The sequence below is a fragment of the Pleurodeles waltl genome, chromosome 5 (assembly GCF_031143425.1).
Source record: "Pleurodeles waltl isolate 20211129_DDA chromosome 5, aPleWal1.hap1.20221129, whole genome shotgun sequence".
Classification (NCBI taxonomy): Eukaryota; Metazoa; Chordata; class Amphibia; order Caudata; family Salamandridae; genus Pleurodeles; species Pleurodeles waltl.
The window spans coordinates 1,025,160,232-1,025,186,431 of record NC_090444.1 but is presented as its reverse complement, the minus strand read 5'-3'; the positions used below and the strand labels follow the sequence as shown (position 1 = coordinate 1,025,186,431).

At 44.4% G+C, this 26,200-nt stretch overlaps 1 protein-coding gene across 2 annotated transcripts in view; it reads left to right on the top strand.

Annotated features, from left to right (window-relative positions):
• STXBP5 (syntaxin binding protein 5) overlaps window positions 1–26,200 on the top strand; it is a 933,640-nt gene that overhangs the window by 440,998 nt on the left and 466,442 nt on the right. For both annotated transcript variants that reach the window (XM_069235194.1, XM_069235193.1), the window contains exon 11: window positions 9,458–9,530. In XM_069235194.1, the coding sequence (XP_069091295.1) occupies window positions 9,458–9,530 (73 nt within the window). The remainder of the gene's footprint in view (window positions 1–9,457; window positions 9,531–26,200) is intronic.

Here is a 26,200-nt window from a genome sequence, read left to right as displayed (position 1 = left end):
TTGAATCAGCCCTTTATTTGAGTGCTGTATATTTTAAACGTGGTATCGGATGTTAGTTTTCGTGCTCCTAATCCTTGGGATCAGACAACGTTTCTTGAGTGCTTTTTTTATTTCGTGTTATGCTTGTTACATGAAATTCCCTAATCTACACCATTAAGCCTGATTCGGATTTAAATACTGTTCGGCAATGCTTAATTTGTATAAGAATGAGAACTCGCGCCCTAAACGCTGCAGCAGCCTACACGTGCTATAAAATGTGGGCGGCCAAATGCGTAGTCTTGAATCGACTTCATTCTTGCCTCCATCTGCTACCACACACACCCTGCCCCTTTAGCTGTCTCTTAGCATGTTCCTGTTTTCCCCCTTTCCAAATGTTTTACTATTTTTTTCTTCCTCCTTCTTTCCTTTCTGTTTCTTTTTCCCTCTTCTCCTCTCGGTCAGTGTCTGATGAGGAAAAATAAGTGCCAGTGGACCCCATCAGCAACCACTGGCTCAAATTAAACACTGCTGTTCGGGTAAAAATACTGTTGCAGGAGCAAAAAGACAGTATAAACGACCAGACAGAAAGGCCCTGTTCATGGTACTTGTGTTTTTTGCACTTTGCAAAAGGATCCTTTTCACACATACTGTGCTAAATGTTGGATTCAATTGTCTGATAATTCTCTGAAAATTCACATAGTTACGCAAAAACAATTATGCACATTTCGCACCACCCACTAACCCGCTTCAGGTGTCAGACACTGTTGAGACTGTCTACCACACCATTGTATTCATAGTTTTCCTACAGTTAGCCAAAGCCGACTATTATTTGTTTGGTGCAAGTCGTTTTTAACTCATCACACCTGGTTGCCATTTCTCCTTTTTTGACCAGGCCATTGACCTGCTGTTGAACTCCACAGGGCTACATGTTGCAGTTTTGAACGACATAAACGTTGAGCCATTACACCCTTTATGCAGTGTTTGATGTAGAATGTTTATATGTACGCCTTCGAGTCCCAGATTCAAATTAGAAGACGCAGCCAATTGTCTAGGGCCCTGCACTGCTTCTATCCAGTGTGCCAGCAAACCATCTGGTCTTCACATTTAATCTGTATACACTTTGAGGGAGCAACTACTTAGCATAATGAATAATCAAAATGTGTGCTTCGTTATATCAATCATTACTTTTATTTGTCATACAAAAATAGTGAATTCTACAATAAAAAGGATATTTACAATGAGCCATACTTTCATCATTTCATCGTGATTTAACAAGAAGAGCCGGTCCATTAAAATCACAATTTCTTTATCAACTCAGAATCTGTTAATGCTTTACTGCAAAGAATATAACCTTGACTTGGTGATGTTTTTTTAGAGAGAGAAGCAGACGTGAATGCCCCTGTAACAGAGCGCAAGGCCACTTTGCTGCGTGTTTTATCTTTCGTGTGTTGCAGCAAACCCCATCCATTTCTAATTTCAGTAGTAATGGCAACTGCGAGTACATCCACTCTATATCTAAGGGAATTGAGGATGTGTTTCATCATAGTTTCACCCAGTGGCATAGCCTGGGGCCCATGGGCCCTAGTATAAGTAATGGAACTAGCCCATCAAGCCGGTATTATAATATTGCTGTAAATTAGGTACAGCGTGCTCATCACAGCCCTTGGCCCCGGTGTCCCTGAAGCGGCAACACCAATGTAATTTACGGGGTTCCAAGTTCCTCTTTCTGCTCAACCTTCCTTGCCTCCGCCCTGTCTTCACTCCGCTCTCCTGCCATCTCCTTTATCCTTTTAATGCTCTTCTCTTTAGCCTCTTCTTCAATCTCTCTTCCTTATCTTCTCTCTCATATTCTCCTCTCCTTGCTCCCTTCTCTCCTTATTTCTGGTCTCTTTCTCTTCTTTCTCCTTTTACCACCGTGCTTATCCTTATTTTCTTTCTCTTTCTTGCTTAACCGTCTCTCGTTCCGTCACCTTTTCCCGCACTCCTCCCTGTTCTTTCACCCTCTCCCTGTCTTCCACCCTCTCCCTGTCTTCCATCCCTTTGCTCTCTCTTCTTTATTGATCCCTTATCCTCTACTCCCTCCGCGCCTATCCCCATGAAAACTACAGCCAAGCACCCTGGCATGCACTGTTAAAAAAAAAAAAAAAAAATCAGAAGAGGCAGCTCCGGAAATAAGATCAGTTGGTGCAGGCCAAACTGTGCCCCTTCCAACCTCTGGGGCCCGGTTCATTGCACCAGCTGCACCTATGGTAGCTACTCCTCTGGTTTCACCGTAGAAGAAGGTAGCATTTTTCGCCACAAACGAGGTGGCAATTTTGACATGGATAAAAATAACTAAGAGGCTAAAACTATGATCACTGTTTACTCCTACAGAAAATTAAAGGATTTCAATCCTCAGTTACAGGTGTAACAGCAGTAATATCTTGAAACATTATGTATGTGTCTGTAATTGTTAGAAATGTGGTTTCTGGTTGTCAGAATATACACCCTGTACAAGCAGGAACCACCACTCTAGTCAGGTAAGCTAGATACACACTTAGAGATAACCTGTGGTCACCCTCTGGTAGCTTGGAACAGAGCAGTCAGGTAGCTTGGAACAGAGCAGTCAGGCTTAACTTAAGAAGCAATGTGTAAAGTATTTGTGCAAAACACACATACACAGTAGAACAATGAAAACACCACAAAAATGCTCCACACAGGATTAGACAAATATATTATATTTTTAAGAGTGAAACAAGACCAAACCAACAAAAAATCAATAAGAAGAACCATAGTTCTGAATTTTAGAATAATAAATCAAAAGTAGTGCTTAGAAGCCAATAGCACTTAGAAATTATTGCGGTCATGTTAGACTGGGGTAAATCCAAAGTTCAGGCATAGCGCAATAGATGGCAGGCCAGCTACAGGACCTCTGCAGGGCCTGCTGAGAAAGTACCTTGGATGGCGGGTGATGTCATGGAGTGATGTGAAAGTCCGATGCGTGCATCCAAGTGATACGTTGTTGTGGAGCTTGCAGTAGTTGATGCAATGTCCTCGAGGTGTGGTGTTGAACCCCTTGTTACGAAAGCGATGCGTTGTCAGGCCGTGCAGCGAGTGATGCAAAGGCTATGCGCTGGGGCTGGTGTTGATACATCGATCCTGAGCCAGGCAGTCAACGATGCAATGTCCTTGTCCTCAGTGACCGCAGCGATGCGTCGAAGAGGGATGCAGCGGTTCTGATCGGTGCAACATCAGTGATGGGTTGGTTTTCGGGGGTTGCAGCTCACGTACTCACTTCGAAGGGCCCAGGACTGGATTGGCACAATTTGGCAAAGCAGGACTCACAGCAGACAGACAGAGTCCAGGGGCTGGTTGCAGGCAGTGTTTGATGTCCCCGAGACTGCAGAAGAACAGTGGGCAATCCAGCAAGCCCTTGAAGTCACTGTGGGTTCAGGTGAAATGGGTGTAGTCCTCGTCCTCGGCAGGTCAGAGATCAGCAGGGCAGCTCAGCAAAGCAGAAAGCAGTCCTTCCAGAGCAGCAGTCCAGCAGAGTGGCACAGCAGTCCATACTTCTGACAGACTTCTTCACAGGTCCAGTAGGGTACTATATTGATAGGGTCAGAAGCCCAGTAAATATACCCAGTTATGCCTTTGAAGTGGCGGTGACTTCAAAGAAGGGTCTTTGAAGAGCATAGATGCCCTTTCTTCCTAGCCGTCACTCCAGACTATCTAGTAGGGGGGTAATCAGCTCTTTTTGTGTGGGCAGGCACTCCCTATTCAGGTGTGTGTCAGCTTCCCCTCCCTCTTCCTGTCCAGGAAGCGCTTTCAGAATTCGGATGAGTTCTCTGTCATAGTGTTTGTGGCTTTTCTTAAGGATTCAAAATTTTTCCTGGAAACACATCTTATCAAATACAGGACTTAGCTGTATTTTACCTGTTCACATGTTTAATTCAAAAATCCACTTAACAATAGTTTGCACTAGTTACGTCTTAGGTCCACTGCCACCATCCAATGCAGGACGTAACATTTATGTCCATGCCTTGCCATTCTCCGTCAGAAGATAGGGGCAATGTAACCCTTTAATTTCAGCCCAGGGAATTATAGTATAGCAGTACAACACCTCACTAAAACAGGATTAGACAGCCTTCTTAAACCATGAGTAGTCTTTGTAAGTGCTCTAGTAATTTGCAGTTCAGTATGATACAGCTGCTATTATGGTACTGTGTAAGAGAAGTTTGCAGACACTGAAATGTTATTTTATTGTGTGTTAGGTCAGCTAGCACTACACAAGAGCTGCATAATGCGATATGGGTAAAGTGTGCAATCCCAATGGGAAAGAGGCATAAAGAAACAGAACTCTTTAAAGAGGAGAGTTGTGATGGTACCATGTGTGCACACGTGCACCCTAACAGGTATAGCCATTTTCATTAGGGTCTTTGCACTTATTGGTGTGCTGAGTGATCATAAAAGCAAGGTGGGCAAGTGCTACCTTAGTAAATGTTACAAATGGGGTTTCTGGTTGGCTAGGGTATGCACATTAGCCAGGCAGAACCCACCCACTCTAATCAGGCAAGGAAGTTTCACATCCAAGATAACCCCTCCTCACCCCCTTGGTATCTTGGCACGAGCAGTCAGGACTAACCCAGAGGCAATGTGTAAAGCGTTTGCACAACACACGCAAAACACATGACGCAGTATCCCCACCACAAAGGAAACACAACACCAAGTTATATGAAAATATACTGTATTGTAAATTACGCAATTATTAGACCAAACATCACATATCAGTAATATCCTGCTACCGTAGCAGTTGTCAGAACGTTACACATTAGTTACTCTACAGAACTAGCAGTAGTCACATATAACACACAGGTTACTCAGTATTCTGCAACATAAACAGTAGTCAGGAAACATGTTATTACACCAAAGCACTTGTTATAAGAATATCATAAACACCCATATTAGGAACAATATAAAACGTATGACAAGTCAGAAAACATATTAGCATGTTATGCCCATAAAAGGAACATTTGCATACACATATGATGCATCATAAAACAGGTAGACAACATATAAAGCAATAAAAGTCTCTAAAAATAACTTATGTTATATATATTGTCTCTTAGTAGTAACTGTGAAAGATGTAGGCACCTCCAGTGCCTGTAGAATGAGAAATGGGGCCCCTGGCGGTCCTCTACCCCAAACGGGAGCCTCCCAAGGGTTCTGAGGTCGAGGGGGACAGCACACAGCCCCCTCTGTATTAATGATGGGCCCCTCCTGGGCCCCGTGATCGTAGGGGGCCCCCCATGGGCCTCAACCAGCCCTCACAAGGGGGGACCAAAGTCCCAAAAAACAATTAGGGTAGGAGGGGGGCACCACGCACCCCCTCAGATTTGTAACAGGACCCTCCTGGGGCCCCTGATCTCTAGGGCCCTCCCGTCCGGGCCTCAACTGGCCCTCTAACCGGGATGGGCCAAAACCAAGAGCAATCCATGGGGCCACCAGTGGGGGGGCCTCACCCGACTTTCGCAGGGGCTGCCAAGGGAGACCTGCGGTGTGAGGGGCCATCTGATGAGGCTTCCGCCCCGCCCGCGGTCTCTGATGACTGGCCAACGGTTTCGTTGGGCAGAGGGAGCCTCCGGCGAGGCTTCCTTTCCCCCTGCCCGTCAGAAAGGACAAAAAGGGGCCCGGTAGAGCAGGGGGGCCTTTGATGAGGCTTCCTTACCCATCCCGGCTTCTGGTACACGCTGCGGCCCGCCCGGCCCTCAGAGAGGGCAGGCACCAGAGTAGGTGCCTGCCTGTGCCCCGGGGACGCTTCTTGGAGTGCGCTTCACCCCAGGGGCACGATAGGAGCGCGCTCGCTCCTTTTCTCCTTTTGATTGTGCCCCTGGGGCATGGTGAGGTAGCGCGTCCTCGCCCTCAAGATAAACAGCCCGCCCGGGCTGCGGCGGTGATTTTGCCGATATCAACGCTTACGAGTGCTTTAGACATTACGATGAGCCCGGGTCGTGGCAGTGTTTCTGGGCTGCAAGAAGGCCTCTCACAGCGCTTACAGAATAAAAGGTGAAGCGATTTCCAAAGCGCTAGTTCGGTCAAGTACTGAAGCACTCTTTGTGCTCCACATGGATGCAGGGGCCAGGGGCCACACCACCCTGCCCCTGGGGAGCAGAGTTCAGGAGAAGGCAGCACAGGGGACAGTGCCCAGCAGCAGGCCAGCGCAAGGGGGATGCAGGCAGTTCCTTACAGTGACCAAGCAGGTCATAGGTCAGCACAACAGCAGCAATCCATGGCGGTTCCTAGTGAGTCCTTCCAGCCTTCTGTGTCCAGTTCCAAAATGTCTCCAAATTGTGGGGAAAACTCCCCTGTATTTATACTCAGTCTTTACAGTGTTTTACAATGGAAGGGGAGAGGAGGTTCCAACCAGTTTCAACGGGTTCTGGGAGTGCCCCCTCTCTCATCCAGCACAGGCGCCAAACATCAGTTGGGGGTAAACAACCCTATTGTGTGGGGCCAGGGCACAGCCTTTACAAATGTAGGTGTGCCCCGCCTCTCCCTTCTATCAGGCCAGGAAGGCTATTCAGTATGCAGATGCACCTCTGTGACACCTCCACCCTTCCTCCACCCTTCCTGTGTACAGGCTGTCTGAAAAGTATGCACAAAGCCCAACTGTCACTCTGCCCAGACGTCGATTGGAGTCAAGCTGCAAAACATCAGAGTCGTAAGCGAGAAGAAAAATGCTCACTTTCTAGAATTAAAGCAAAACACAAACGCTGTGGGATAGCGTAACTGGATGGACGGAATGCGGAACCAATCAAACATTCACCCCCAGTCACATATCTGGGTTTAATCCATCCATTATTTTGCTCACCATGCCACCCCAGTTTGAACCCAGCCATATGAAAATCAGTCTTGACCCTGTTCCTCATGGGAACAGTCCAGCCCGAACTGCCAGGCCAGGTTCTCCCTGGACCAGAAACAAGCATCCTGGGACTGGTTTCGGGGTTTCACCCCTCATCAGCCAGGCTAGCTTGAATCCAGTGGCACAGTGAGCCCGGGACCCACGGGCCCATAGGGCTAGCTACAGCCTACCTTAGGGGTGACTTACATGTAGTAAAAGGGGTGTTATGGGCCTGGCAACTAAATTTAGATGCCAGGTCCCTGTGGCAGAAAACTTCGCAAACAGGCCGTGCGCTAGCAGGCCTGAGACAGGTTTAAAAGGCTACCTCAGTGGGTGGTGCAAGCAGCGCTGCGGGCCCACTAGTAGCATTTCATTTAGAAGCCCTGGGTATAGAGATACCACTGTATAAGGGACTTATAGGTAAATTAAATATGCCAATTAGATATAAGCCAATCATACCAACTTTAGATGGGAGAGCACCTGCACTTTAGGACTGAACAGCAGTGATAAAGTGCTCAGAGTCCTAGAGCCAACAGCGAGAGGTCAGAAAAAATAGGAGGAAGGAGGCAAAAAGTCAGGGGATGAACCTGCCACAAGGGCCAGGTCCAACAGTAAACAACTGTATAAGGGTTTCATATCTTGACAGAAAAGTTAAAGTGGTGTGGGTACTTGTGGACTGTTGCTGTTCATGCATTGGCAGATGGCACAAAAGTTATACTCCTTATTGACACTGCAAGTGTTTTTCATAGGGGATGTGGCTTCAATGTTGCTTTTTAAGGATTCCTACATTGATATGTCTCCATTTGCAGACTTCATTTGTTGGTCGAAGCCTGAAGTTTCAGTTAGGAATGCATTGGAAGGTGTGTGTGAAGAGGCGAAAAGGCAGAAGAGAAGTAGGTCTTCTGTGGTTCTCACCATCAAAGTTCAAAGCTTCTTACTGGTAATGCAGATGTCTGATTACCTACCTACTTTGGCACATCTCCTTGGGATGACATCATGTGCAGGTTACAAACCAGAAAATTAGTGTGCCAGTGAAGTGGATTGCTGTAGTTTCTAACTATGCTTGGCTACTCCAACAGCTGCTGCATAGGACCCCTTAAAGCCTGCTCCATTTCAAAGGCCTGGTCTGCTAACCTGTAACTTTGTCACTAAGAAATTTTAGGGCCATTTCCCATGTATTAGACTTTAATGGGTCCTTTTAATAACCTCTATTCTAGAATCCCATACCTCTGTTAATTAGCCAGCCCTCAATTTTCCTAGTTAGAATACTATCACATAATTTTCAAGTATGTAATTTCGAGTAAATTAATTAGTATTTAAATAAATACCTTTAATGCAACATCACATACTTTAGCCTTTGTGAAGTGTTGCATTGTGAATATTTGATCTTGCATCCCATTGTTGCATTAACAGTTAAGCCCAGAACTAAACCAAGCTACCAATCCTGAGCTGAAAATATCTTAGAGAAATGTTCTCCTTCTCTATCTGAGATCCGTTCAGGACAGGTGCTGCAGATTCTCTCTTAAATTATATTCAGTATTAACTCTTTCATCCATTTACACCAGACTGAGGACTTGATCACACAAAATTCAAATACAAATCATATCGGAACCAGTCTTCTGGGACAAAATTACTGTGAAATGTATACTATTATGTTTTCAGGTGGATCTTTAACTCATGCTCTAATCTTAGAAACATAAGAGGAGTATTCAATAAAGATTAATGGCAACACCAGAAAAGGCTACCTAATACCATGATAGCACACCAGTAAGAAAGTTTTAAGCGACCAATACAGTGGCGTTCTTTAATCCCTTCTCTGCTGGCCTAACAGTGGGACTCCGTTAAATAGGAGGATCTGGAATTCAGAATGTCATAGGACTTGAATCAGACATCCTGGATTTTCCACAAAGGTCAAATTTTCATTTAGAGATCATACATATTAAGAGAGAATAACTAGGTAAATTGTCTAATTTAACGTGTCTTTCCAAACACCAGTAGTCAACAATAGTATCACCAAACATGTGTACCTTACCAAGTACTCAGAGTTTGTCACCAAGAGAATCTTAGTGTGAAATTGTCAAAGACTGAGCAAAGGGAAGAAAATGGAAAACAAACTAAGCAGAGAAATCTCTCTCCAGACCTGTTGTTCCTAACTAGGAGTACATCCTACTCTGTGTTAAATATCAAATCCATGGCAATAACATCTCAGAAATAACAAAGACCACATTTATCTGCTAATCTCTTGAAGAAACTACACAAGCACAGATCACACACATATTTCTAAAGAAAGTGACGTGAAAGGTTACGCGTGGCATTCCAAAACCAAAATCCACAGTCCCCACAAGAAAGTCACTAACTGATAATCCTTGACTATGCCTTTGAAGAGGGGCATGCTTTTGAACAATAATAGCTTACAGTGAAAACGCAATGTTCTCTGATCCTCCCCCTTTTCGTGGTGGACAGACCAATGTCAGGGCTTATTACACAGGTTAGTAACTTGCTCTTTTTAACTGCATGATTTACTAAGAGGTAATGACGTTTGCACTTCAGGATATAATTAAAGAATACAGTGGTGTTTTTATGTGTTTTTTGTGCTTTCAGATTTTCAAGAGCCATATGCTGTAGTTGTTCTCCTCGAAAAAGATTTAGTTGTCATTGACCTTGCACAAAATGGGTAAGATTAAAAAAGTAGAGCATATATGTGCACATCCTCTGGAGTTATTTTTATATTCCCTCTGGTATACATGTGTTGGCCCCTTTTGCTAAATCTGTATGACATAGTGGCTGCTCTTTGTTTTGTGTCTGAGTGCATAGGACAACATTTGATAGATAAAAAGAAGCTCTGAAGTTTCCATTTTGCTGTACCCATCCTATTTCTTCTATTTTAGTTGTTTACTGTTAGTATTATAACCTGCGACATCAAGCAGGTTATCTGTCCCATTTCAACCTTGTCTTTTGAAATTTTCCCCTTTACTGAACTTTAATTTTTCATCTTATTCCCATACATTTTTTAGCTGTTACTTTAATGGACATTTGACTGACCATCAAACCTATAGCTTGCTGTAGCTTCCTTAACAAACCTATTACAATAAATTTGTAAAAAGTAGATTTTATATCACTATGGTGTAGGCCATTTCAATAAACTTCTGTTATCAGAGTTAATCAAGTAATATTATTTTCAGCTAACACACTTGTTAAAATTATTCACATCACCAGTTTCACTTTACATATTGATCTCTTTGAAACTGATCAACGATAGTTTGTATCACAAATAGAACATTATCATTTAAAACAATATGTTCAGTCATTGATTATAACAACTAAGTACATCACAATTTTAGTTTCTTTGTAAAACAAGTATTAACAACATCCTAGCTCGTGTACCAAGAAAAATAATTTATCTAACTCTTCATCTCGTCCTAAAACAAAAATATTAATTTATGAAACTATTCAAACTTCCACAAACAATGTACTTATTGATTCCTAACATCCTCCAGATCAAGATTTTTTCTCAATTTATTTTTTCCCCCAATTAGATGGTGATCTGATATATCATATGTATACTAATGTTACATACCATAACATTTGCCTATTCAAAAGTTTGAATATGTAGGTACAGCAGTAAAGGGAATATTACATCCAGGTTGAAAGACGTCTTTCCTAAAGAATAACACCTAATGTATCCTGAGATACATAACAGCCCTCAGTAGCCTTCCCTTGATTGCACAATTTGTGACAGTTGTCCACAGAACCTTAACACACATTTTTCACATTTTGCTCCTTTCTTGTCAGTTTCCTGTCTCAAGTATTGCATGGGATCCACTAGCAATTATGAGGCTTTAAATCCAGAGTTGTTAAATTACTTCTCATTGACTGTATTAAGCTAGGAATTTTATTCATAGCACCCCAAAACCAGAATTTATCATCCAATGTACCAGTTTATATTCAAACAACATAGTAGTACCTTTAGTGGTAATTCTCTCTGCATACAAACAAGAAAGGATGTCAGTATACATTGGACTCCCCCATGGCCAACCCAGTACCAATTGCTTAGCTCTTCTATCTGATGCCGCATGTGGCCTTTCTGAGATGGCAGCAGCATTGACTGTTGGCCCTGCATGGGTGAAATGGAGAGGAGTGTGTCCCTCTGTGACCTTTCCTTTATTCAGTGCTTCCACACCCTCTGCATACAGTGAAGAATCTTCGCTTGTTACTCTCTATCTTCAGCTATCACATTTTCATAGCTGCTTGGAGTTCCAATAGGCTGCTGCTGATGTCACTAAAAAGGCAATGTCCCTTGTGGGTTTCTGCTGGCAGCAGGCTGTTCTGCTTATGGAAAGGGGCTGCGAGCAGGGGAATCTGTTTACAAGAAGTTAGGAAAAGGAGACACTGGAATACCAATTCTGAATGCGGGTAGCAGATTGAAGATGGTATTACTTACCATGCATCTTCCATCCAGAGTCTGTGCCATTCTCTTGAGAAGATGCACGTGATCAACTCTGTAGCCTTCCCAGTCCAAAATTGCCACCATTCAAACATCTGCTACCTAACTCTTCCTGTCCAAGATGCCACTTACTGTTTGCTTGATATATATGTATATATGTGTGTATATGTATATATATATATATATGTTTGATGGCATGTGTAGCTACAGATACACATGCTGTGCATTATCCTGCCATCTAGTGTTGGGCTCGGAGTGTTACAAGTTGTTTTTCTTCGAAGAAGTCTTTTCGAGTCACGAGACGGAGGGACTCCTCCCTTTCGGCTCCATTGCGCATGTGTATCGACTCCATCTTAGATTGTTTTCTTTCCGCCATCAGGTTCGGACGTGTTCCTCTTCGCTCCGTATTTTGAATCGGGAAAGTTAGCTAAAAAACGAAAATTAGACGGTATTGTTGGCGCTTGGTAACGGTTTAGTGTTAGCGTATCGACACCGATAGAAGAAGCGCTCCGGCGGCCCTTCGGGGCTTCCGCTCTTCAGCGGGGCCTGGTCGGCCCGACCACATCCATCGACGAAACTAATGGACCGGACCCCCTTCCGCTTCTGTCCGAAGTGCCACTCGAAGTATCCTTATACAGACCAACACTTGGTCTGTAATCTGTGTCTATCACCAGAACACAGGGAGGATACTTGTGAGGCCTGTCGGGCGTTTCGATCTAAGAAGACCCTACGGGATCGAAGAGCCAGAAGACTACAAATGGCGTCGACACCGAGAGAACAACTCGACGTCGAAGAGGAGGAAAGAATTTCCATCCAGAGGACGGACTCAGACAATTCCGAAAGTGAGCGACCCACGACGATGCAGAAAACAGTGAGTAAAACTGCCCCGTCCAAGATTCACACAAAGATCGTTAAGGCCAAGGGGATGACACCGCCAGCAGGCCATGGCTTAACCCATCGAAAAGAAGGTGACCAAACATCGGCACCGAAAAAGGCCAAAGAATTGCCGAAGACATCCGACTCAGGTCGAGATTCAGGCTCCGAACGATCTCGGCACCGAGAGTTCGACTCACCCAAGGTGAGAAAAGTAACGTCGGAACCGAAAAAGACTTTATCGGAATCATCGGTACCGAAAAAAGCGGCTTCGGAGCCGAAAAGAAGCTCTTACACGGAAGAGCAAGGACTTTCCAGCCAAATGCATACACACAGGTTTGAGCAGGAAATAAGTATGGGGGAACCAGACCATACCCAAAGGAGGTTGCATATCCAGAAAGAGACTGGAAAAATACAAACTCTTCCTCCAATTGAAACCAAGAGAAAGCTGGCATTTCATAAGTCTTCACTACACTCACCACAGCTGTCTCCGGTAACAACACCTCCAATGCAGTCACCTACTCATACAGGGATGACACAGGATGATCCGGATACATGGGACTTATATGATGCTCCAGTATCAGACAACAGCCCAGATTGTTACCCAACAAGGCCGTCACCTCCAGAGGACAGTACTGCATATACGCAGGTACTATCAAGGGCAGCTACATTCCACAATGTAGCAATGCATTCAGAGCCAATAGAGGATGATTTCCTATTCAACACCTTGGCATCCACCCACACTTCATACCAGAGTCTGCCAATGCTCCCGGGCATGCTCAAGCACGCTAAACAGGTATTCCAAGACCCAGTTACAGGAATGGCTATCACGCCTAGGGTGGAGAAAAAATACAAACCTCCCCCAACGGACCCTGTGTTTATAACACAGCAACTTACACCAGACTCGGTGGTTGTAGGAGCAGCAAGAAAGAGGGCAAACTCTCAATCGTCAGGAGATGCACCACCGCCTGACAAAGAGAGTAGGAAGTTTGATGCAGCGGGCAAACGTGTGGCAGCACAGGCAGCCAATCAATGGCGTATCGCAAACTCACAAGCCCTGCTGGCTCGCTACGACAGGGCACACTGGGACGAGATGCCACACATTATACAGCACTTGCCCAAAGAACACCAAAAGCGTGCCCAACAGGTTGTGGAAGAAGGACAAGCAATATCCAACAACCAAATAAGGTCCGCATTAGACTCGGCAGACACAGCGGCACGAACAGTCAACACTGTGGTAACCATTTGCAGGCATGCATGGTTACGAAGCTCGGGCTTCAAACCAGAAATCCAGCAAGCTGTGTTAAACATGCCTTTTAACCAGGAACAATTGTTTGGGCCGGAAGTGGACAAGGCAATTGAAAAATTAAAGAAGGATACGGACACGGCCAAAGCCATGGACGCTCTCTACTCCCCACAGAGCAGAGGCACATTTAGAAAGCCACAATTTAGAGGGGGGTTTTGAATGCAAACACAAGAGCCTTCCACCTCGCAAACCAGACCTACCTATCAGGGACAATACCAGAGAGGAGGGTTTTGTGGCTCATACAGAGGTGGACAATTCCCAAGAGGAAAGGGAAAATTCCAAACACCTAAGACAAGTCAAACCAAACAGTGACTTCAATGTCACAAAACCCCAACACTTAACACAGTGGGGCGGAGACTTACCACATACTACCAAAACTGGACACACATAACTATGGATGCATGGGTCCTAGCCATTATCCAGCATGGTTATTGCATAGAATTCATAAATTGCCCGCCAGATGTGCCCCCAAGGACACACAATATGTCCAAACAACACTTAGACCTATTACAACTAGAGGTCCAAGCATTATTACAAAAACAAGCAATAGAGTTAGTACCCAAACATCAGAAAGGAACAGGTGTCTACTCACTATATTTCCTAATTCCAAAAAAGGACAAAACATTAAGACCTATATTAGACCTCAGAACACTGAATCTCTTCATCAGGTCAGATCACTTTCACATGGTAACACTTCAAGACGTGGTTCCCTTACTAAAAAAGAGGACTACATGTCAACGTTAGACCTCAAGGATGCCTACTTTCACATACCCATACATCCTTCCCACAGAAAATACTTAAGGTTTGTAATACACGGCGTACACTATCAATTCAAAGTGTTACCGTTCGGGATAACAACTGCCCCAAGGGTATTCCCAAAATGCCTTGCAGTAGTAGCCGCTCACATAAGGAGACAGCACATGCACATATTCCCATACTTAGACGACTGGCTAATAAAAACCAGCACTCAACAACAGTGTCTTCTTCACACGCAATACGTTATAGAAACTCTCCACAAACTAGGATTTTCTATAAATGACCAGAAATCACATCTGCAGCCATCCCAAATACAACAATACTTGGGAGCAATACTCAACACACAAAAAGCGATTGCTACTCCAAGTCCACAAAGAGTGCAAGCGTTCCAAAATATAACATCAAACATACAGCCAAACCAACACTACCAAGTAAGGTTTGTAATGAAACTTCTAGGCATGATGTCTTCATGCATAGCCATTGTCCCGAACACGAGATTACACATGCTGCCTTTACAACAGTGTCTAGCAAAACAATGGACACAGGCACAGGGTCAACTCCAAGATCTAGTGTTGATAGACCGCCAGACACACTTCTCGCTTCAATGGTGGAACCCTATAAATTTAAACAAAGGGCGGCCATTCCAGGACCCAGTCCCTCAAGATGTGATCACAACAGATGCTTCCATGATGGGGTGGGGAGCACACCTCAACAAGCACAGCATACAGGGACAATGGGACAATCAACAAAAACAACTCCACATAAATCATTTAGAACTGTTGCCAGTGTTTCTAGCATTAAAAGCATTTCAACCACTAATAGCCCACAAACACATTCTTGTCAAAACCGACAACATGACAACAATGTATTATCTCAACAAACAAGGAGGGGCACACTCGTCACAACTGTGTCTGTTAGCCCAATAAATTTGGCATTGGGCAATTCACAATCACATTCGCCCAATAGCACAATACATCCCAGGCATTCAGAACCAGTTGGCCGATAATCTCAGTCGAGATCACCAGCAAACACACGAATGCCCAGATCCTACAGGATTACTTCCTATGCTGGGGAACACCAAAAATAGACCTATTTGCAACAAAAGAAAACGCAAAATGCCAAAACTTCGCATCCAGGTACCCACACCCTCAATCCAAGGGCAATGCGTTATGGATCAGCTGGTCAGGGATATTTGCTTACGCTTTTCCCCCTCTCCCACTCATTCCTTATCTGGTAAACAAACTAAGTCAAAACAAACTCAAACTAATTCTCATAGCACTAACCTGGGCTCGCCAACCGTGGTACACAACACTGCTGGACCTATCTGTAGTACCTCACATCAAATTACCAAACAGGCCAGATCTGTTAACTCAACACAAACAACAGATCAGACACCCGAATCCAGCATCGCTCAATCTAGCAATCTGGCTCCTGAAGTTTTAGAATTTGGGCACTTAGACCTTACACAAGAATGTATGGAGGTCATTAAACAAGCTAGAAAACCTACTACAAGACATTGTTACGCAAACAAATGGAAAAGATTTGTTCATTACTGCCACAATAATCAAATTCAACCACTACATGCTTCCGCAAAGGACATTGTAAGCTACTTATTACACTTACAAAAGTCTAAGCTAGCATTCTCTTCAATTAAAATACATCTCATAGCAATATCTGCCTATCTGCAGATTACACATTCAACATCGCTCTTTAGAATCCCAGTCATCAAAGCATTTATGGAGGGATTAAAAAGAATCATACCCCCGAGAACACCACCAGTACCTTCGTGGAACCTTAATATTGTATTAACACGACTCATGGGACCACCATTTGAACCCATGCACTCTTGTGAAATGCAATACTTAACTTGGAAAGTAGCTTTTCTAATAGCTATCACATCACTTAGAAGAGTAAGTGAGATACAAGCATTTACTATACAAGAACCCTTTATACAAATACATAGACATAAAGTGGTTCTCCGTACAAATCCCAAATTCCTACCAAAGGTTATATCACCATTCCACCTAAAACAAACAGTGGAACTCCCAGTCTTCTTTCCACAGCCAGACTCAGTAGCCGAAAGAGCCTTACATACATTAGACATAAAAAGAGCACTAATGTATTACATTGACAGAACAAAACAATTTCGTAAAACAAAACAATTGTTCGTAGCCTTCCAAAAACCTCATGCAGGTAATCCTATATCCAAACAAGACATTGCCAGATGGATAGTTAAATGTATTCAAACTTGCTATATTAAAGCAAAAAGAGATTTACCTATTGCACCAAGAGCACATTCCACTAGGAAAAAAGGCGCCACAATGGCTTTTTTGGGAAATATACCTATGACAGAAATTTGTAAGGCAGCCACCTGGTCTACGCCTCATACATTCACAAAGCATTACTGTGTAGATGTGCTAACAACACAACAAGCCACAGTAGGACAAGCTGTATTAAGAACATTATTTCAGACAACTTCAACTCCTACAGGCTAAGCCACCGCTTTTGGGGAGATTACTGCTTATTGGTCTATGCACAGCATTTGTATCTGCAGCTACACATGCCATTGAACGGAAAATGTCACTTACCCAGTGTACATCTGTTCGTGGCATGAGACGCTGCTGATTCACATGCGCCCTCCCACCTCCCCGGAAGCCTGTAGCCGTTAGAAGTTTGATAAAAACTGTGAATTTGTAAATAAATATTATTTTAATACACATTATGTACATACATACCTACTCCATTGCATGGGCACATTTAGTATATTCACAACTCCTACCTCACCCTCTGCGGGGAAAACAATCTAAAATGGAGTCGACGCCCATGCGCAATGGAGCCGAAAGGGAGGAGTCCCTCGGTCTCGTGACTCGAAAAGACTTCTTAGAAGAAAAACAACTTGTAATACTCCGAGCCCAACACTAGATGGCAGGATAATGCACAGCATGTGAATCTGCAGCGTCTCATGCCACGAACAGATGTACACTGGGTAAGTGACATTTTCCATATATAAATATATATATACATATATAGAGAGAGAGAGAGAGAGGGCGGGCTTGGATTGTGGTTCATGCCTCACAGCACAATCAAAGCTCTATTTCTTTTCACATTCATCGTCATGCTGATGATTTTTGTACAGAATTTTTCTTTTTTCAGAATTTCCTCCTGGATCCTTCCTTTGGATGTCCACTGGGCTCGGTCTCTTCCTTTGCTTATGGTAGTTTTGGTGCCATACTTTTTACTTCTTATTACTCTTCATCTTGATCAAGTACCTTGATTTTGACAAGGCACTTTTTCTGCCTTTTGGCTTTTAACTCGTAAATGTGATGTGACACTTGATGCCTTTCACGTTTTAACTGACCTGCAAGGTGCAGCCGTCACTACTGAGAGGAATCCCCCTTTCTTCAGTCAATCAAGATGAGCAAAAGAGAGATTGCCACCACCCCTTCATCCTGTCCTAGACAGTAGCTCTCTTTAAATACAATTTCTCTGAGATTCGCCTCCCCTCATTGCAATGCTCTGTTCAGGGTGGTGTGCGAAATCTGCCTTATATACATTGAACCACATGCCAGTGGTGGATCCATTATTGACAGATTTGTGTTACACCATTTAGACATAGTTTTGTATTCCTTCAAGTTCTTCTCCTATATTTGTGCTCTAGCGTAAGTTCAGTATAGTCATAAGACTGTGAGTGTTAGCCTTCTAGGCAGGCTATGAACAGTCTAGTATTGCAGTCATTTCAAAATTTGCGTGATCTATTCTCGATTGATGGTTCCAGTATCCCTGGCAACAAAACTGCACAAACATGTACAGGCACTTGAACTGGCTGGCTCAGTGCTGATTATGCAGTCTGTATGTTGTAGTCCAAAGGATTGCTCATTTATGTTTTGAGCTAGTTCACTAAGCCTACTAACATGATCTATATGCTCCAGAGCTGCTGTATCTTAATTTCTGGTACCAAGCAGAGCTCCTTTGATATCATTTGCAGAACTATTGGATTTGAGTCTTTTCTTCCCAGATATATCTTAAAAGGAGGAAAAAACAATTAATTGACCCTTTACTGGCTGCTTGTCTTACCCATCAGACCAGTAACATTTGGAACAGGAGTTACCAAAACCCTTCCAGCTCCCTTGCACCCAAACACATTTGCCTCCATGCTGACCTCTATTGCCTCCCTGCTGTATTCTATGTTCAGTTTCTCACCGCCTTCTTTGATCTGAGTGCCAATTTAAGGGCCAGAGAAATCATTCTTGTTCTTCCTTCTTTTCCTGGTGCCCATGGTGGACGTCCCACCAGCCCATTCGGATAAACTGAAGAACAAGCCCAGGATCTCTCATGCACCCCTACATATTGGCTAGTGCTAGACCTGCTCTCTGCATTTGAGCAGAGTCCTCATGAATGGGTATTGATTCAATTGATCTGCCCTACAGGTGACCTCTCCACACAAGTCTCCACTTGAGGGTTCTAGACACCATTATGGACACCCAAACCTTGACCATTCGGGCCAGGCCAAGGAAAATGAATTGATGTTGGTTGCAGCCCTAGTTCCTTCAGCAGTGAATGAGGGCATGAATTTTCTGGTAGCACTTTTGGCTCGCTCACTGAAGTCTACAATATCCATTGAGTCACTGGTCCTCAATCAGGTTCTACAGAATTAGACAAAGCCATATCAGAGGTGTCATCTGGAAAGTCTATAAACAATAAGTATTGAATTCCAAAAACAGCCCAACCCTCAAAGCTGGTAACATTCTATTGCAGTCTATAGGAATAATACCTTCCCTGAAAGGTCAGGTGTCACCTTCCCAAATGGACACATTTTGGGGCACAATGCCATAAGACATTGGAAGATAATGTACCAGTCTGACGGTTTTCCCCTGAGACAAGCTAAGGACATCATCAGCAGGCAAGCTGCACACCACATTTGTGACAGGAGTTGAGCCAAGGCACCTCTTTTTATACTATATCCAGGATTCTATGTTTATCCTTAACTGGGGCATGCAATAAGGTAAACAGAAAATTGACTTGTCCCAGACCCACATTGATGCTTCTACCACAAATAGAAGCTGCTATTCTTCCATGCTCTGTCAAATGTGACTTAAGTCTTCAGGCGTCATGCCATAGGTCAAGTAAAAGTAGTTGACTTCCCTTTTGAGGAAAAAAAAGTTGCTTTATCCTCAACATGAACAGGTCAGCATACAGTAATATAGAATGGCCACTGTCATGGTCATATCACTCTAATCCAAGTGGTACCTGCAATGATAGCCACCACTTTTCATATTGGCCTGGGTCTTCAGTCTAACTATGCTTTCTTCAGTTTTACTCTGCTCTGTGTGCCTTTTAGGCTTAATATACGTCCTGCATTTTGCATTAAGATCCTGGTCTTTATGGCTGCCACTGTGTTATCTTCCCGGTTGTGTCATCATAGCAGCATCTCTGCAGGAAGCGAAGTATGATCGGCTATGGCCATCAGGACACTGTTCAGTTTTGGGTTCTCTTTGAACTACTCCAAATCCTCAATTGGTCTGTCCAAGAGGATTTAGTAAATCAGGGCAACTATAGTCTTCGGCTCTGTGAAAGATTCCCCTCCTAGAGGATAGGAGCCATCAACCAGACCGTGGACACCTTTTTTGTGTCAGCTTTCATCTAGTGCAGCATTAGGACCAATGGATGAAAGATGAATTTTAGCCTGTTCAAGTTTTTTTTGTTCCAAACTTTAGGTATGGGGTTGATGTTCCCTACCTTTTGATGGGATAATCCTTGCTCATGCTCCAGCCTCAAATCTATGTCACAACCTCTCTCCAGATTGTAGGTAGGGGATGACTCTGGCTAACTCTCTATTACTGCCTTGTGGAACACATACTAATTGTCCCTCCAAATAATTGTTTTGTAGCTGAACAAAATTTCCCTACCACCTAAATCCTTCCTACCAATAACAATATCCGGGGTGGTGATGACACCACTAGACAGCTTCACAATCCTTACAAAGCAAGGAACATCCAGTGCATTCAGGTGTCAGGCAACAAAACATTTGGTAATGATTATTTTTGCTGCTATCCTACAGAGCAGGAGTGGACACCAACACAAGTGGGAGTTCCACTAAAAAAATATTCTGTTGCATATTCGAGTACTGTATTTAGAGTACCATAATGTCTTCTTTATTCATCCTCTCTGGTTATCTGAACCCGTGGATGGGCAAACTGCCTGACTCCGTGGGAGAGGGCCTGGTATTGGACTGAGCTTGAGCTTTCCTGTATACCTTTTTCCAATTAAGTTGCAGAAGGTCAGAGACATTGTGATGGATATTCCTAAGTGCAGATTCCTCATCTTTTGAATAGTCCCTAGGCATTAGACTGGCTCTAGGTAATCCCCAGCAGTACCACTGCAGGTGTTCTGCAAAGCAGTGCCACTTCAGCACTCTGCTGGCTCCCTCTGGCATGCCACTGGGCCCCAAGGAACCATGAGGACCTTCAGCTGGAACTCTGCCGGTGGATCCGCCATCGGTGCCAACTGAAATCTTTGGGCCTATTACAGGCCCAGCACTGGGTTTGATCCTGACTTTGGTCTTGGTGCCACAACTCAGCGCTAAACCCTGGATCATCCTCCTCATCAACAACAACAAAGTGCAACCAATGGTGCTTTCCAACCATGAGCTGATTTTGCTTCACCTTCGACCAAAGCTGCGCTCTGATCCCGCTGGGACCCAACCATCTGCCAACACATCAGACTCTGACTCCTTGCATGAAGGAATGGGCCAGATTATCCACAATATTTGTGTCACAGATTCTGATAAGGACCGTTATGATGGAGGGGATGAATTTGATCAGCCTTACACTGAGGACAACTGTTCTGATGAGCTACAAGATGCCAGTAGATTGGATTCATCTCCAGATACTCTTTAGTCTCTCCACCAGGGCCAGCTACTGAAGAATGCTCCTCATTCGTGGTTGTGATTATAAAACGTGGCTGCTTGACCTCCAATTGCCCACTATAGAGATGACTGAAGTCCTCCAACCCGTACAAACTAATACTGAGCCCCTACTGCCTTACAATGGGACCCTCACAGACATCCTTCTTGGGACATGGACAAGGCGATGCTCCAGACCACTGGTAAATAGGCAAATAACAAGGCACTGCCCTCTCTGCCTCGAGTGACCCAACTTTCCTAATGCAGCATCTGCCTCCAGAAAGCTTGGTGGTGCAAGTTTCCATGACCTAAATCAACCCCAATGCCTTTCCCTCCACCCCACCGGATAGAGAGTATGCCTCTGAAAAGCTTCCACCAATATGTTCTCCTCTACTAGTGTGGCATTACATTCCATTGATGCCAGCTGCTTATTGGGCCCCAACATACATGTTCTGTGGGACTCTGTCGCTCAGGTACTACCTTCTATATCAGAGGACTTATGCCCCACACATAGATAAACCAGTCAGGGTGGCCACAATGTGGCAAAACTCTTGATTTGCTTTTGGTTGGACCTTACTAATTGCCTTTCTTGGGTAACTGGCACCAACTTGACATGTAGGAGCCATGGCTGAACGGAGTCTACAAGCCTCTCTGGGGCTGTCCAATCTTCCCTTGTGGACATGCCCTTTGATGGCTCTTTCCTCTTTGAAAAAAAAGCAGACTTGGGCCCCCAAATGCTTCTTTTGCTCCGTAAATCTTTATTAAGTTTTATTATAATACACAAAAATAAAGAAAAAGCATCAGCGTCAAATAAAGAGGTGATACATTTCACTTACAATAACGCTCATTGCCGTAATGACCTATACATTAGTATTTTAGTCAGGTTGCTCAGAAAATACCAATGTATATGAGTGACCCTTCTGTAATGGGGCGCAAGGATCAGCACCGGAATGGATGTAGCACGGGGGCACTTATCAGTGTGCCGGAGTAGAGGTCAAACCTCTACGTCCAGCCAGCTCCGCGGCGCAGATGGTGGGGCCTCAACAACCAGGAAGACGCCGAGAGGAAGAAAAAGAACGTCAGCTGGAAGACGACGAGAAGGTCGGAGAACGAACGAGGAGGATGAAAACAGCAGAAGCGAAACGGAGGAAAAGACGGAAATCGGGGACGGACAGCAGGAAACACCAATGTGGACCTCACATCCAGAAGACTGAGAGGGAGACCACGCGAAGGAGCCGGCCACGTTCCAGGAGGAACATGACCCCACCAGGTGGACGATCTTCTGGATCCATGAGGCGCCAACCTGAAACAGAAAAAAAGAAAATAAGGAACAGGGACGAACAAAAGGAAGAATACAGCCTTCAAACCTACAGACAAGTAGAAATAGAGAAATAAATAAATAAATAAAAGAATAGACATTTATTGGAAAAGACAAATAAAAAGAGAAAACCGTAAACATAATTTGCGTACTTACGTATCCATTTGTACTTGCCTTTCCCAAGTGGTGTCAAAAGGGGGATAAAACCTTCCTACAGACTTGATAAGTAAAATGGAGGAGAAGTCTACCTTGACAGACATGATAGCACAGTTAGCAGATGGCCAAAGACATTTACAACTTGTGTAGGAGGAACAGGTTAAAGAGGCTAAGGAAGATCGTGAGGCCTTGCAAACTGCTTTGAAAAGTCAAGCTACGATTATTGCCAATAATCAACTAGTACACGAAACCGCAATAGGGAAGCTCACAGAGACAATGGCTACAACCAGAGTACACCAGAACGTCCCTAGCACCGTATTGCAGTAATATCAGGAAAATGATGACCCAATGCATTTTTCACAAACTTTGAAAGAGTGGCAAGTTCGGCTAACTGGCCCCCAGAGTGCTGGGTCAATATATTGCATCTTTACTGACTGGGCCACTACAGGCTACCTATCAAGCAGTGAACCCGGGTGGCATAACCCCATATATAGACATCAAAAAGGCTATCCTGGAACATGTGGGGTTAGACCAAGAAAGTTATTGAATACGTTTCCGACGTACTAAATGGATAAGTCCCGAGAATCCATGTACTCTTTATTATAGAGTTCACCATGAAGCTAGCAAATGGTTGTCCCCTACAGAGATTACCAAAGACTAAGGGGGTCATTCCTACATTGGCGGGCGGCGGGCGGTGGTCGACGCCCGCCAAGCGGGAACCGCCACTTGGCCGCTCCGCGGTCAAAAGACCGCGGAGGCCATTCTGGCTTTCCTGCTGGGCCGGCGCGCCCGCCAAGGGAGCGCCCGCCGGCCCAGCGGGAAAGGCCCTGCAACCCAGAAGCCGGCTCCGAATGGAGCCGGCGGTGTTGCAGGGGTGCAACGGGTGCAGTTGCACCCGTCGCGATTTTCACTGTCTGCTAAGCAGACAGTGAAAATCATGCTGGGGCCCTGTTAGGGGGCCCCTGCACTGCCCATGCCAGTGGCATGGGCAGTGCAGGGCCCCCCATGGGCCCCATGACACCCTTTCCCGCCATCCTGTTCCTGGTGGTAAAAAACGCCAGAAACAGAGTGGCGGGAAGTGGGTCGGAATCTCCATGGTGGCGCTGCTTGCAGCGCCGCCATGGAGATTCAGCCCAGACAGGGGAAATCTGGCGGGAAACCGCCGGATCCCCTTTTCTGACCGCGGCTTTACCGCCGCGGTCAGAATGGGCAGGGAAGCACAGCCAGCCTGTTGGCGGTGCTTCTGTCATTTTAGCCCTGGCGGTCGCGGACCGCCAGGGTTAGAATGACCCCCTAAATGTTTCAAGCCATAGTATTAGAACAATACTTAAAATCTCTTCCTACGTCCACGAAGAATTGGATCCGACAACATCCTGGCTTGGACAACCCTTCTGTGGTTGAATTAGCTTGTGCTTATCATAGGGCTTTAGACTTTCGGGGGGCAAGTACCAGAACAAACTCTCCACTCCCTAAACCCTCTCCCCAATCTTTCCCTACAAAGCTGTTGACCGGGTCAAATCTGGAAAAGCCCTACCCTTATTGAGCTCACTTAAAAGAACCAATGAAGAACCCACAATGTTATAACTGTGCGGAATGGGGCCATATTGCCCAATATTGTCCTCAAAAACTGAATCAGGAGGAACCAATGGAGATAGGGATGGCCAGAGGAAGAGTATTGTGGTTAGGTAATACCGCTGCTCGATATTCTACATCCCTTCCTGTGAATCAGGAAATAAGGAAAACACTAGTAGACAACGGATGTAATCAAAGTGTAATCAATCACAAATATGTACACCTAGGTCAGTGGGTAAAGGGAGAACAGGTGCTGATCACTTGTGTCCACGGGGATAGCAAAACATACTCAGTCGCTATCATACAGGTGAAATGGCTGGAAAAAGAAGAACCCATTGTTGTAGGAACCATCCCAGACCTGGAGGAAGAACTCATTATAGGAACTGATTATATAGCATTTCCCGAACTCCTGGATAGCCTAAAACATACTATTCAGACAGAGTCCTGGTAAGCTGAAGCCCCTTCCTCCACAATAGAAATAAACAAAACTATACCGAGGGAAAAACTAACTAAGACACAAAAACGAAAGCAAAAGAAAACCTACTACAAGGGAGGGTAATTATATTAATGATCCTAAACCTAATTCCAGGAAGCCGATATTTTTGGTAGCAAGACAATTTTGACAGTCTAAACGGGACAAACCTACTCTAAAGCAAGCCTGGCATGCTGCTCTCACTAAAAACAATCCCACGGTAGGTCCTTATTTTCACACTAGAAATGATTTACTGTATCGAGTTATCACTCCACAAGGAAACAGAAAACCCCAATTGCTAGTTCCAAAAGGCTACAGAGAACAGGTACTTCACTTAGCACATGGAGACACAGGGGAAGGACATCTAGGGAGAGAGAAGACTGAAGAGTACATAACAAAGAGGTTTTATTGGCCAGGGGTATATGGTGATATAAGAAGACATTGCCAACAATGTCCCAAATGTCAATTAATTAACCCCTCCATCGATCCCAAGGTTCCCCTCCTTCCGTTACATATTATAGAGACCCCATTCCCGCGGGTGGGTATGGACCTGGTGGGCCCATTTATACGATCATCTAAAGGTCACCAATATATCTTGGTTCTTGTGGACTACGCATCTAGATATCCTGAGGCCATGCCTTTGTCAAGTACGACAACGAAAAGCGTGGCTCAAGCTATGATATAATTATTTTCCAGAGTCGGATTCCCTAAGGAGCTCCTAACCGACCAGAGAACACCTTTAATGTCCTGAGTAATGTACGAAATATGTCAGACGCTGGACGTCCAGCAAATACGGACGTCGGTTTACCATCAGCAAACAGATGGCCTTGTGGAACTTTATAATAAAATCATCAAGAATCTCCTATGGAAAACCATAAACGATTCCGGTAGGAACTGGGATTAAAAACTACCCTTGGTATTGTATGCCATACATACGCATATGCAGTCTTCCACTGGACACAGTCCGTTTGAACTTCTGTTCAGAATACAACCTTCGGACGATATTAGAGATGGTGGCTGAGCAGTGGGTGGAAACAGAGGAGGAAATAAAAGACATTCTCACCTATACTAGCGAGTTAAAAGAAAGCGTACATACAGTTTGGGAGGATGTACACACCCAACTAAAATAGACCCAGACACGACAGAAGGCTCAGTATGACACTAGAAATAAGGCCTGGGACCTAACTGTAGGACAAAACATACAAAATACCGTCCTTGAAAAAGTAACACCGGTAACATAAAGGGTTGAAATACCTGTAGGATCAGATGAAAGTAAAATTTATCACATTAAGTTGTTGAAGACATGGTATGAGAAAGAAGACCATAATGTAGATCTGTATACTACTACCTGTCCAGAGTCAGAGATACCAGTATTCCCTTCCCCTCCTGAGTCCAAACAAGAAGCCAAGCCACATTTTGCTACTAACCTCATACCATCCCAAAGCCATCAACTAGAAGAGATAGTCCATAACCACAACAAGGTATTTTCAACCAAACCTGGTAGAACCCACCTCATGAAGCACCACATACGTACCATAGATGGAAG